The sequence below is a fragment of the Rhamphochromis sp. 'chilingali' genome (genome assembly GCF_963969265.1).
Source record: "Rhamphochromis sp. 'chilingali' genome assembly, chromosome: 4".
NCBI lineage: Eukaryota > Metazoa > Chordata > Actinopteri > Cichliformes > Cichlidae > Rhamphochromis > Rhamphochromis sp. 'chilingali'.
This window is the reverse complement of record NC_137948.1, coordinates 3,633,749-3,648,198: the sequence shown is the minus strand read 5'-3', so window position 1 is coordinate 3,648,198 and position 14,450 is coordinate 3,633,749. Positions and strand designations below refer to the sequence as shown.

Here is a 14,450-nt window from a genome sequence, read left to right as displayed (position 1 = left end):
TCCTGGTACTGAAAACTCTGACTTTAGGCTCAACATGCCCGAACAACACATTAATCTTGCTTTGCAGTGCAGGCAGCATTTACCTAGAACGTTTCAATCTCACTTCTTACCCCTGCTCATCGTGTCTCTACATCAAATCTTCAGTCAGATCTCAGTAAAGCGAGAATAAACATGATAAAGTCACAACTTTATAGTTATTCATTTTATCGTATTTTCTTTCTTTTAATGACTGCACTCATTTTCACATTACATATAGAAATGACATGTTTTCTCATCATCAGGAGTTTGGATGAGATCCACCAGAACCGCCACCACTCCCACTCCCCCTCCCATTACCACGAGCCCCACTTGGAGCACCAACGCTCAGGTGACTCGGACTACGAGTACTCTGAGGACAGGTAACCTGCTGTTGGAATCTCCTGGGATCTTCAGGATGAGGGGCGGGGCAGTGAAAATCTCTTCTAGTTGACTTTTTTACTTGTAATAAAAGAAAGATTGACATGTGTCAGATCAATGGTTGATTCTCTAACAGCGAAACTGGCCATCATCAAACATGAACTTCTGGGGCTTTGACACAATTATATATATTTCTCAAAGGCTGAATATTGTTTTTGTTTATGTGTGTGTAATGTGATCTTGCCAAACTATTTTCTACTAATACTACTAACAGAGTGAAACTACCCATATGGAAAAGAAATAGAAAAAGAACTTGTGGTAAATGTTGAAGTTTTATGTGTATTTTAAAGTTTCGGGTTCCTTCACACAGAACATGGCATGTGCTGCACTTGCATCTGTAAGAATACTGGACCTCTGTTCTTCTTTGCATTAATTAAAAAGATTTGTTAGATATGTAGAGCAACAGAAAGGAACACTTAGGAAGTCTAAGCTGTGTTTACACATATTGTACGTCCACTCGACTGTTAAAACACACCCGTGTACTGCTGGTGCCGTGGTTCTGGGTTAGAGTTATGTACAAATAATTTCTTTATTTTCTCAGTTTTTACACTGATTCAAGTTTTACTTCCTGCTGTATCGCACGCACAGCACTGGTATTTTACTTCTGAGTCGCCAGATTGTGTCTTTCATGGTCAGATGGTCTTTTTGCTGTGAAGCAGTTTCTGGGAATCCTCGTGTGCATCTTGGGTTTCCTTGCATGTGGAGGTGTTTATGAACGACTTGGGTTTTTGGAGAGTTTCTTTTTTTTCCTTCCTCTTCTTAGAATTTTTTGCCCCACATGATGCAAATTTAGGATTAAGGATTTGGATTTGGGCAGATTCCACCACTTTGCTCTGTGTATAATTGAGTGAATTAGATGCTGGATGCTTTAGTTTCAGATTACAGCAGTGCAGTTATTGTCTCCTTTATATCTTTAAATCTGTTTACTCATAAAAGTGGCCTTTTTTGCAGTTTCTTCATGCAATATAATTGTAGGAAATTAAATCAAGTGCACATTAAATGTGTGCGAGTGTGGCTGTTTACATAGACAGTTATTTACACCGAATAGTCTCACGCTGATCGCGGCAAATTGTGAAAATACAACAACAACAAACGTTGTTGAGCCTTTTACGACACGTAATACTAAACTCTTCTAAGCTAAAGAGAATTTAACAGAACACGTGACAGCCCTGCTTGATAAGAACATGCCGCTGTTTCTGCCGCTGTGCTGACGATGTATTCAAACCATGCAGAGCATGAGCAGAGCAATGCTGTGCAAAAAGTTGCTGCAGTTCAGGAACGAACCTCAGTGAACAGGAATCAAGCTTATTCAAGCAAAGACACAGATTATTTTAGTTTCCACAAATACATCAACAGTGTCAACAGTGCATCTGAAAGGAAATGACACACTGTCACGTGTGGAGAGGAAGCAGCTGGTCGCTGTGCTTCGTGCCTCGTCACAATGGCGGCTGCCATACTATGTGCTGCTGCTGTTGATGATAATGACTCACAGAAACGTATTTTACTACAGTCCAAACACATAAAATGTAAAACTGCATTTATGTTTGCACAACCTTGCACCAAAAACATGATGGAAATTTCCATATGGGAGCTGCAGACTCCAGATTCATTCTGAACGATCTCACCAGCGCCCATGTGAAACCTGCCCACAGAGTGGGAGTTGGTCAGTGTTTTATTCTTCCTACTGCAGCCACTGAATGTGGACGGTGTAGAGCTTTTCTACTGTTAAGCCATCATAGACAGTGCACAGCCCCCTTTTCATTGCAGATGCACTTTTGGACTCAAAATAGAAAGTGCACACTGTAGTGGCGTTGCATGCCACTTTCTTAAGAGTTGTATGTAAAACATGAACATTTACTACAGGAGTGTATGCACAGGTTTATTCTAAGTCTTTTCCATATGGGATTCTCTGCTGTTGAACGGAGACTTGATTGAAATCTCAGAATTATGATTTCCTGGTTTCTGTCATTCATAACTTCACTTTACCTGTCTGAGTTGCCATCCTCTTCTTTTGTGTTGTTTTTCATTTGTTCACCCATCGTCATGCCAATGACAGTGAGGTCCTGGAGATGCACAGGTCTATCCGGGGCGGGAGTGCCGAGTGCCTGCACACAAACAGGTAAAAAGAAAAAGAGTAGCTGTCATCATTTCCATTTTCACTATACTTTAACAACTCCATCTTAACTCTTAAAGTTGGCCTTTTTAATGCAAAAGGAACATGCTGGTTATGGTTGTGTCTGTTATTTCTGCTTTTCTGCACATGCATGAAGACAAAAGTGTGACGAGTAGTTGTAGCACACATAAATTCAACTGTCTCATAACAGTGTATGCGGGGATTTGAGCCCCGCTCGGCACCTGACCTCAAAGAAGGCAAAGCTTTGTGAATAATTTCTTTTATTTCGTTTTTTTTTTTTTGCCTTGGATGTCTTCTCTACATAACAGCAGTTATGGATTGTCTTTCCACTTTTTTTCTTGTCTTCCTTTACGTGCATGACCTCCGCTCATACAACCAGGAGCATAGGTAGATACAGCAACACCCTCCCCCCCAAAATGCCCCTGTTAGTAAACGGTATCCATAAAGACATTTACAGGTAAGCTTTTAGCATTAAAGGCAGTCCTGCAAACCCTTCTCTGTGCCTGTCCAGCTTTCCCAGACTCATTTGTGGAGTTGGTGGGCCATTTATTCGTGGCAGTGATCTCTCAATGCAATAAATGCCCATATGTCTCCCAGGCCGCTGTGCTGATTGTGCGTGCTGTGGTCGGAGTGTGTGCCAAGTTGCTTTGTCATGGTGCCGCTTCAGTGAGATGTGTTGCTTTCCCATCTGCATTACACAATCTTTTACATGAGCACACTGCTAATCTTACACGTGTAGCCCATCAACTACAAATCATAAAAGAAACACAATTGGAGTAATTGCAGTTTCTAGTAATGCTGCGTGTGAGGGTCTAGCAGAGCTCACCTACTCTGCACACTTTGCACAGGCAGTTCACCTGAACCAAACAGTGAGTCTGGAGATATTCATGTGTGAAAACAGCTTGGGCTGACCAACGGGTGACCAAAACTTTTAGGGCCAAGGATCCATTTAGGGACACAAAAGCATGATTGTAACACCAGTTTAGCTATTTGCGACTTCCCCTTACTCGATGGTTTGGACGGACTGCAGAAACAAACTGAACTTGCTAAACTTTTAATTACTGTTGTTACTTTTATTTAACCAAGAAAGGAAACTCTCGAGATTAACACTCTTTTGCTAGAGTGTCCTAGACCAAGACAGGCAGCATTAATCCGTCTACTTTTTGGATGGATGGAGAAACTGAAGCTCCCAAAGAAAACCCACTTAAATTCTACACAGAAAGTCCCGTCCTGGGTTCGACCCCTTTTACTGCGAGGTAACAGTGCAGACCACTGAACATTTAAATAGCATTTTAACTCGATTTCTGTCTTCCTCCATGCTAATTAGAGCGCTGGCATGCTGTTGACATTGTAAGCACTGGCATTAGCATTTAGTTTAAAAGTGCTGTGGCTAAATGAAGCCGAGATGGGCTGTTAGCCTGTCTGTAGACCCTTAGGAGGCTTACAAACAAAAGAAAGTAGAAATGTGGAGAATGGAGATTGCTTAATGTTAAGAACTTTCACAACTTGTAGTAATCTTATGCAAAACCATTGTTTGCCTCACAAAGTGTCCGCTTACCAGGTTAAACTTGGGGGCAGTGCCATTTAAGTGCGTACTAGCAAGGGCTTGTTGCCTGTTGTGTATTAGTATGAAGGGTTGCTCATAATGTCCACTAGTGACCAACTTTAACTAAAGAGCAGAACAAGTGGTTTTAGTCTTATTTAAAGGAACCTGATGTTTGTCTCCATCGAGTCTCATGAAAAAACCTGAATGATGTGAACAGCTGTAGCTTGGCTTGGGTTGAAGTTCCCAGAGTACCCTGATGATGACTGCTGGTTAAATGAAACCTGAGGATGCTTTGCAGCTGATGGGCTAAAACACACGAAGTAACATCATTTTTCAGATGCTGATGATGGAATCAGAGAGTGTATGTATGTAGTATCTGCTTACTTTCCCTTTTTCCTGCTTCTGACTGCTTTCACAGAACAGTAAACGCTCATATATTTTTTGAAATATGCTATTTCAGTTTCTTTCCAAAATGTAAAAGCTAAAATGTATTCCACTCTGTATAACTTGGTGTAGCTTAGCCCCAAAAGTTTGAAAAACAGGGGGGAAGCATTCAAAAATCCTCACTTACAATCTGAGTGCAGCAAAGATGGTAGTAAAGGTATAGCTCTTTAAGCAGATTCATTACAGTTGATTGGGGACATGCCCAGGTAACCAGTGCGGGGGAAATAGTGAGACTTGCTTCATGAAGGTCTTTGGGGGACACGATGGGTTTTATGTGGACATTTCATGTAGGAGCAGTTCCCTCCATTTTTGTCTGTTCTGCTCTGATAACAGCGCGTACATCCTATAGATCTGCTGCAGCTCGGTTTCCTCGCCACATGTCGCCTCTGTAGCTTTAGATTGTGTTACGTAATTGGTGTTACATGTAATCTTCCTGTACGTATGTGTGCGGGGCCAATCCACCAGAGAACAATCTCTACACTCGGCTCTCTGAAGTCACAGACTGCATGTAGCTCATCTCGTGGGCACGATGCTGCAGGAAGCCTTTTAATTGAGCTGTTACATAAGCTGTGGACAGGATGCATTAAAGCTACCCTGCTTTATGTTGCCATGTAAATGTTCTACTTCATTTGTTAATTTCATGTTGTTTCCCCTTCCTGCACTTATTTGGCTTGTTTCTCTCAGTTGTGTGTGTCATTTTTGTTTTCCTTTGCCTCTCTTTGCATGCGGGTCTTTCCCCACCCACTGTGGGCGGGGTTTCTGGCACACAGCTCCACCCTCCCCGCATGCCTAAAGAGCAAGCCGCCCCACAGGCAGGAGGGGGGCAGCGCCTTGCCTCGTAGCATCCTCACACACCGTGTGCTCAGGTTCACTGATGAGGTCACGGTTAGGTAAGAACACACCCACTTCACATGTCCTCCCACCATTGGTCCTCTTGCCACCCAGAACTGCTTCTTTTTCCCTTTGGAGCGTGTGCTGGTAAAAGCAGGGTGTTACTCTTAAGCTCTTGTTGCCGCCCGTGTCAGGCGTTTGGCCTCAAAGTGTCGTGTGCGACGTCATGCGATGGCAACGAGCCGGCCATCTGTTGATAGTAGCTGTTGTCAGCAGCATGATGTGACACAGCACAGACATGCAGCGGAGCTCTGCTCTCCTCGCTCACTCCCAGACACACGAATCGTCCCTTCTCCCATGTAGACCTGGTTCCCATGACAACCTCCCATCTGAGTGGTCTCACTCTGCGAGGCCGCGAGGAGTGACTGGCGGTGATAAATGGAAACACAGCATCAGAGCCATTACCGTTTTAATGCGCTGTCTCATGGCCTCCCTTCTTCTCTCTTTGTCTCTCACTTCTTGTTACCTTTCTTCTGATTTTCTCTGGATTTTCTTTGTCCCTCTTTCTCTTATCAACCCTCCCTTTTTTTACTTGCTCGCCTCATCCTTTCTCCTTCTCCCTCTGTGGTGGTCTCCCATCTTCACTCTTTGCCTTATTTTGTTATCTTTCTTTTGACTATTTCTGCTGTGTCTCTTGTTCCCCTTCCCACTCATCATCCTTCTGTTGTCAACATCTTCATCACCTCGCCTCCTCCTCGCATCCTCTGTCCCTGTGCATCTCTGTTTCTCTCTCTGCTGCCCTGTTGTGGCGGTGCAGTGACCTGCAGCCGTCGTTGGACAGAGTGAGGAGCGCCAGCACCACGTGTCTGAGACCAGACTTTCACTCTACTGACAGAGACAGGTATCAGAAGAACATGCACACCATCACCTCTATCTGCACTCTTTTTCTGATGGAGTCATTCAACTTTTTGGGTGTTAGGATGCTGCATGTCTCCACTTCCCTTCACATCATGTGCCCCTTTCATACATGAGTAAATTTGCCATTATACACCCTCATTTAAAAAAAATAACCCAACTCAAACTATCTAGTTGTTTGCATATCTCAGTTCGTTTAACCTCCAAGACAGATGAAGGAGTTAAACAGGAACAGATAAGATTATAAACCACAAAGGTCCCAGCAAGCGTAACTGAGTGCAGCTTCTCTCAGATATTATTTGCAGATATGCTTATTCAGTTTCTTCCCAAGAGTCATATACTAAGATTGATTCCACCCTGCAGTCAGTAAACAGAAAAAATGGCAACATGGATACTGTGCATTTATTATTTATTTATTTGCAAATAATAAGGTGAGGATAAGGAGAGAGATCGGCCAGTAAATCAACAGCTTCACCTTCACACTCATCCCTTTCTGTACGTCTCTACCTGAGCCAGTAATCCACCGTTTCCCATTGGAGAATCCTGGCCTCAGACTTGGCGATGCTATTTCTTATCCCAGCTTCTTCAAACACAGCTGCAAACTGCCCCATTGTAAGCTGGAAATCCATTGAGCAGGTCCACATAGCCGCAAAAAGCAGAATCACAAAAAGCTGACAATCGCTGTCATCTTCACTGCACATAGAAATTCTGTCCGCACCGATTATCATGAGCCCTGGTGGAGTCTGATTGCTGGTATAACTGCTGACCGAGCTCTTGTTAGGAACATATAGGGATGTAACAGCTGGTGACACCATGTTTGATCCTCTGTAGTCTGTGAGGAAGGTTTAATTTTACAGATGCAACAAAAACTGTGTTATTATAATTCTAGTTCTTCTGGTATTTTTACCACCGTGTCAGTTTGTTTGCTCACAGAAACGTGTCTCTGTGGAGCTTTTACCTGATGTTGTGCCATGAAGTTGAAAGCAGCCTTCACTGTCCCTTTCCTCACTAACAACCTCTCTCCCACTGGGATGCTCCTCCTCCCTCCCACCTTCCCACCCCTCCAGGTGTTCCAACTCTTTGCCCCGAACGACTCCCCCAAGCCCCAGGATCTTAGTAGAACATGTGGCCCCTGAGGAAGACAGGTACACCGGGTCCACCCCCCTGTGCCGACCCCTGACACGCTGCGGTTCTGCTTGCCTGCTCATACGTCCCTGAACTCTCACTTGAAAGCCTATCCTGTAGCCTGAAGCTTGTCCTGTAGTGATATGTACATCGTAGATCTTGTGATCAGCACCGCTTCCAACCCTTTTCCTGTAAATATTTGTTGTCTAAGGCTGTATAATCTCTCCTTTGTTGTGCTGCACCTGCTTCTCTCTTCTGAATTTCTTCACTTCTCTGGCTTGAAAGCACTTTTGCAGCTATGCAGCTTCCATAAACCAATAGAAAGACTGAGTTTGAACCTTTTTATAGTATTTCTTGCCCAGAGCTCAGTTGGGCCATTCTCTGCATCGCCATTTTCCACATCGTGTTTGTTTTTCTTCCTCTCTCTCTGTGGCCGCTGTGTGCCAACACAGGCAGTCTAACAGTTCTCCAGGTCCAAACTGTCCAAAGGGCAGCAGAAAAAGCCTGGAGGGGGACAGGTAAGCTCATTCATTCATTCATTTACCTGTGTTTCCACCTCATTACCCTAATCCCTTCCTTTTTCTCCAGAGGGATCATATTTAACCATCTGTTCCTTTTGGTCATGTGTGGAATTTTTTTTTCTTGTTCAAATCTAAGAAATCCTCAGAAAGACCTTAGATATAAACACATTGATCCATATTTGTGATTTGTTTTGTACAGTAAATGGAGCTTCGCTGACAAAAACTGGGTTTCTGTGTTTTATATGTTTGGAATTAAGCAAGAAAAAAAGCCTTTTTTTAATAATCGAGAAGCCAAACTGACTTTTTATTCTCTGTGCAAAGTTATGTTTGTCCAATCTTCCCTTCAGTGTTGTGTACTTGCACACCTCTGGATTGCTTCAGGCACACATCACAAAAAAGAGCCAAACTTTTCTCTCAAAGACCTTGCACAATGCACAAGTCAGGAAAATTCAAAAAACAGTGAACATGGTTCTGGCTCGGACCCTGCTGACTTCTCTGCTGAAGATAGAAGGCTATTTGGGAGGGTGTAGTTTGTTTGTTTTTTAATCATCTTAAACATTAAAGTACAGTCAGTTTGACCCAGAAGATGATGCTCTCCATCTAAACTCTACGGTGAAATTAGAGATCAGTGATCTGAAAATAGAGCTGAAGATAGAGGCAGTGCTGAAAGCGGTTCAGAGGTGCATGATGACACGGCCTTGAAGAACAAAACAGATAAATTTAACTCTGGTCAAGTTTTTGATTGTTTTCTTGTATTATATTAGGATTTTCTTTACATTTCATAATTGTAATATGTTAAGCCCCGCCTTCTGTAAGCTGACTTTTTCTGATTGGCTGCCCCTTTAGATTAAAAACAAAAAAAAACTGCAGGTGGGCCGATTAGACCATGATTAATATGACCATCCACCACTGAAACAGACTGTTTGTGTTGTTTTGAGTTGCTATCTTTCTGTTTTTATTCCTTTTTATTTGCTGATGGCAGTCGCATCCAGCCCACCTCTATCCTGAGGGGCAGTAGAGGGAGAGGAGGCCCTCTGAGGCCCTTTGGCCAGACAGTCCTGTCAGGGTCTTGTCCTAACTCACCACGGCTGGACAGGTGCATGCTGTTGCCAGAGCCCCGCCTCCCCTCACCTGGTTTCCTCTCTGTTACACTGAGTGCACAGATACTACCTATATCAGCCATATCCCAGTATGATCTTTATGATATGTTGCTCACAAGTGATGTGATATTTTTATAAATTGTCTGTACATAAAGTATTTGAAGTATTTTGGGGATCTGTAGAAATACTCAGACACACTCGGTGAATCTTCCTTTGCTTCTCCTGCAGCTTCATTGATGATTCTGATCAGTTTCTCTCCTATCTTGACCTTTGACCTTTACCATTGACCCCAGTTTGTTGCTTCTGTGACTGAGTGTTGGGTCTCACTTGAATGAGAGATTAATCTCTTTATCATTATATGTATGTATAACTAATTTTCGCACCTCCTTGTGTGTTCATGTCCTGCAGAGCACACCCTTATGGCAGCCCGACTTCCCCAGCGGGGACTCCCTCATCAGGTCGCAGGGGCAGGCAGCTCCCTCAGCTCCCCGCTAAAAGCAGCAGTATAGAGCAAGGTGCGTTGTGTGTGGAGAAAAATTCATAAGAAAAAACATGTATCGCTACAGTTTGATAGTTGTAATCATTCGCATCAAACTGTTGTCAAAGTGAATAACTAAAAGGATTTTTAAATGCATCAGGTTTGTCCCATTACTGGACCAGTGACATCAGAACAACAGCCCTGCGCCGTCACCTCAGTGTGTATTATAGTGGCGTTTGTCAGATGTCTGCTTCACACCCTGAAATTTAGGAAAACACGCCCCTTCACAACAGTAACCGAGCTTATTGACAAATGAAAAGTGCATGAAGGCCAAAGCACACCTTGTATTGTTCTTTGACTGACAGCAGTTTTGATGAGTAGCACTTATTGACACCCTATGATTAGAACGGGCTAAAATTAGAGAGCCTTATAATAATGAGTAACTGTAGTGACTGAACCTGTTTTAAAATTCTGGATTGCAGCTCTACCAGCTTCAATGCTGCACCCTTAAAAGTTAAACCCTCTAATTATGGTCACATATTGTGTTTTATAGCCAGGTACTGGGACCTCCAGGTTGAAAAGGGTTAACAGCCTTTAAATTGTCAGTGCAGAGGAGTGCTGAGTAGATAAAACTCATATGCACTTATGTAGGCTGCGCTCATGTTTGACTCTATGCCCACAGCTTCAGTGCCTTTAAGGTTTTTTTGGCCTGAATTTTGTCTTTCATCTGTCGGATTAGGACGTTTAGCGTACAATAAATCTCTGTGTCCTTCTCACCAGGAGTGAGATTTGAAAATTACATGATGCCATTTGAAGGACTGTAAAAATGATCAACTGCAGTGTTGGGTCACTTCAAACAGCAGAACTGAAGCATGACAAATGGTCACTCTTTAACCCCTCAAGCCCGGCGCTATTAAATTTCACCTGAAAGACAATATCTCCAATTTCTGTCACCAACAGCAGCACAACAGTGAAGGATTAGGATGTGGAAATGCATATAATGAGTCTCCACATCACAATCACCAGGCTGGAGTGAAACGTTCAGCCACATTCATTTAAAAAAATCCTGTTTTAACAATTCGCAGCTGTAATTCTTCCAGATTTGACTCAGCAGGAAAAAAATTCAGTCATAGTTTAGTCAGTTGCACTGGCTCTTGTTGTTTGTGTTTTAATGACCTCTGGGGTCAAAAGGGTTAATTTATTTTTTAAACTCTCAAAAAAAGAGCCTGAAACACACAGTTCAGGGCAAAACAACAAACCTATCAAAAATCCCTGAAAGCAGTTCAGGAAGCTGTCAGCATAAAGTAAGTGCATCAAGATTTCTGTCTGCTCAGCACTCCTTTGATTGAAAAAAACAATATAAACAGTATGAAAACTGTGGAGTTTTCATACTGTTTAGAACTGTAGGTGTAGAGCAGAGTGTGCAGGGACAACACTGCACCGTTAATGAAACCGATTTAGCTATTACATGTAAGAGAGTTCATAAAGTCAGACTGAATGTGAAACTTTTATTTGCATTAACTGCTGAAGAAAAAATGTCTTTTTATGTCTGTTTGATATAATAATCAGATAGTGATTGTATAATTCAGTCAGTCTTATTTTAGTATTTTTGATCCACTTTCACTTGTTTTATTAACATTACTGCATTTCACTATTTATACAAACTCAACATTTCCTGGTGGTTTAAAATTAAAACCTTCACAGGGTTTCACTGGACTAAACATTACATGTCTTAAAAAGACTTTTATTTTGAAACATTTGTGGAAAACTCATACATTCAACTCATACCTTATTTCCTAAAAGGTAAAGATGTATTTAAAAATGATAAATTCTGTTATTTAACTAGAGAAAAGGTGGTTGCGAAAAAGTGAGTTGCGGACTTAAATACAGTATCAAACAATCAGCCTTTAATGGCGTCGATGCAGGAAATAGCAAAGTCTAAAATAATCCAGAGCATATGCCAAACAGAGCTACTGCAGGGAATAAGTTACCAGAAAACTCTAGAACGTCCTCAAGGACACAGAACGAGGATACAAACAGCAAAAAGGGACAACTGAACAAAGGACAAGGGGAGAGTGAGACAATATATTCATAGAAGGGTGAGTAAGAGTGGAGACACCTGGGAGACACAGCTAAACCAAACAAGCTAAAACCTACAAGTAATGTCAGGGACTAGAAAGAGAGAGCATATTTCCCCACATGTTGTCTTCACTTCTTTGGCTTCCTGTTAAATCCAGAATCAAATTTAAAAGGTCCCGTCTTATCTTAATGACCTTGTAGTACCATATCACCCTATTAGAGCACTTCGCTCTCGCTCTGCAGGCCTACTTGTTGTTCCTAGAGTATTTAAAAGTAGAATGGGAGGCAGAGCCTTCAGTTTTCAGGCCCCTCTTCTGTGGAACCAGCTTCCAGTTTGGATTCAGGAGACAGACACTATCTCTACTTTTCCTTTTTTGATAAAGTATACAGATAAGGCTGAATCAGGTGACCCTGACTCCTCCTTTATGTGCACTGCAATAAGTGTAGGCGTTGGGGGATTCCCATGATGCACTGAGTGTTTCTTTTTCACTCACTGTGTTTTTATACACCTCTCTGCATTTAATTATGAGTTATTATTAATCTCTGGCTCTCTTCCACAGCTTGTCTTTATCCTGACCCACGACCATGACAGTATTATTCTTAAGTTTAATTTCTGCTGCATGAAATTAGCTAGATTTTAAGACTTTATCAGACTTTAAAACATCAGTCACTGTCTGGTAGATTTCTCAGCACTCACTTGCCTGCTGATGGCGCCAAGAGTCTTAGTATATTTCCAAATTCTCTCAAGTGGCTCTTTTTCCAAAGAGCTCCGGGTTGTTGGTGTTCTCACAGTTGTGGCGTTTAGGAATATGCGCTCAGGTGGGAATTTATTTTTTGTGCAACTCTAAAATGTAAAATAAGTTTAACAGCTGTTTGATTGAAAGCATTAACTTCAGGGAATTTGGTTTTAGTCCCTCTAAAACTTTAGCCTATGTCAGTTTTCCTCACTTTCCAGTGCTATTACAGTATATGTGTGTCCTTCTGGTTCACATTCACTGGTTTTCTCTGCAAAGATAAATTTTTAAACACTAAAGTAGGATTTCACCTAACCATAAATCCAAATCCGGCATTCCCAGAAGACCTGGATTGGAATTTGAAATTTATACTTTTTCAGTGCAGATCTAAAGTGTCTTTGAGTCTTCCTGATGGAGTTTCCAGTGCACATAATGCTCCACCTAGTGTCAGAACCCATGTCCTGCATCCACAGGAAACACTATCCAATTAAAACACGTGTATTTTATTTTTCTTCATGGGTTTTGCTTTTTTCTCAGTGACATGCTTTTATCCATATCCTTTGTCTTTTTAAAAATGTTGTGCCTCAGCCCTCGCAGTGGAGGAGCGAGCCCGACAGCTGCAGATGAAAGTACATTCCTACCGGCCTTCAGCCTCCCATGACCCTGAGACAAACCTCAAGACCAAACGGGAGGTGAGTGTTTGTATTCGCTGCTCACCTCTTCCTTCTGGACTTTATAAACAATGTATTTGTTATTTATTCGTCCTCAGTTTGAACAAATGTACTGAGCTTCCCACCCTCCTTCACTTTACCTCCATCTTTAGATGTATGCAGAACAGAGGCGCAGCAGCGACAACATGTCGGCCAGATCTTCAGACAGCGATATGAGTGACGTGTCGGCGATCTCCCGTGCCAGCAGTGCCTCCCGCCTCAGTAGCACCAGCTACATGTCTATCCAATCAGAACGGCCCGGGGGACGACTCAGGTCAGTTGTGACTGTAAAGGCTGCTTTTTAACACCACAGCCATCATTTTTAATACTCTAATTAAACCCAGATGTCGGAGAAGTGCATGCTGATCACAGTCTGTCTTTCCTTTTCTTGCACGCCACTTGCCGTTGCATGTTTGTGTCCTTCTGCATGCTCTGATTCTTCCACCCACACGCACGCAAACACATGAACGCACAAACACACATAACTCAGATCCAAGTCATTAGAGGAGGACAAGAAGGACAGGAGGATCTCGTGGGGGGTGGATGGAGAGGAGGAGGAGAACGAAGGTGGAAAGAGGCAGTTCTCCGAGGAGCTGAAGCACAGGAGACACACTGTGGCAGGAGACACGAGAGAGTCCAGGTAAAGAGTTGTCACACGGTGAATCCACCCATGATGGCAAACGGTCCATCTGCTCACTGCACAACTAGGTCCACATAGACCTCTCAAGTCCAAAGAAAGGCCGTCAGAAGCTATTAAAGGTGGAAACATAAGCAGTTTATATAGAGGTGGTTTATTATAGTTTATTGTAGATGTAGATGTGGAACCTTTCTTTCTGGAGAAAGAAATCTCCAGTGAAATCTCCATATTTATGGGTAACTCCTGTTACCCATCTGCAGTGGCTTTAACAACAAATTAGGAGAACTAGATCACAAACATAAGGCCCGGGGTCCAGGATCAGTCCGGCAAAGACTCCACCCACTGGGTGGCTTTGAAAAAAGTGAAGGAACATTTTTGGATCACCAAAACATTTTCTGTAATTTTACACATTTATAAGAGTTCATTTATTACAACAGCATTTCTCTATCATGTTTGTTTATCACTGTGACACAATGAGCACTTTGGCACTTATTTTTCTAGGATATCTGTAGATCTAAACATCTATCTATAGATGTCTCAAAATATCTCAAGATTAAAAGTGTAGATAAACCTCTTAATGCTGTCAGAAAGGTCAGAGTTCAAAGTTTTAGACATCCCTGAACTAGATTTCACGTTGCTGTAAGTGATTTTTTACATTCTCCAGTTGTAAAAATGTGCAGCCTGAACACTGAATTTTATACCCCGTGTCTGTCAACTTATCCACTTCATGTTGCTGAACG

The 14,450-nt window shown here is 42.4% G+C and overlaps 1 protein-coding gene across 11 annotated transcripts in view; it reads left to right on the top strand.

The window, feature by feature from the left end:
• The window catches only part of rims1b (regulating synaptic membrane exocytosis 1b), an 88,836-nt gene that overhangs the window by 57,506 nt on the left and 16,880 nt on the right, over positions 1-14,450 (top strand). For 3 of the 11 annotated variants that reach the window (XM_080880830.1, XM_080880829.1, XM_080880825.1), the window contains exons 16-25: positions 282-398; positions 2,513-2,575; positions 5,351-5,470; positions 6,229-6,312; positions 7,394-7,471; positions 7,904-7,969; positions 8,955-9,161; positions 9,481-9,587; positions 12,952-13,055; positions 13,187-13,347. In XM_080880830.1, the coding sequence (XP_080736956.1) occupies positions 282-398; positions 2,513-2,575; positions 5,351-5,470; positions 6,229-6,312; positions 7,394-7,471; positions 7,904-7,969; positions 8,955-9,161; positions 9,481-9,587; positions 12,952-13,055; positions 13,187-13,347 (1,107 nt within the window). Of the gene's footprint in view, positions 1-281; positions 399-2,512; positions 2,576-2,969; positions 3,048-5,350; positions 5,471-6,228; positions 6,313-7,393; positions 7,472-7,903; positions 7,970-8,954; positions 9,162-9,480; positions 9,588-12,951; positions 13,056-13,186; positions 13,348-13,563; positions 13,714-14,450 lie in introns of all 11 variants that reach the window. The other 8 variants (XM_080880828.1, XM_080880834.1, XM_080880832.1 and 5 more) reach the window with 6 other exon arrangements.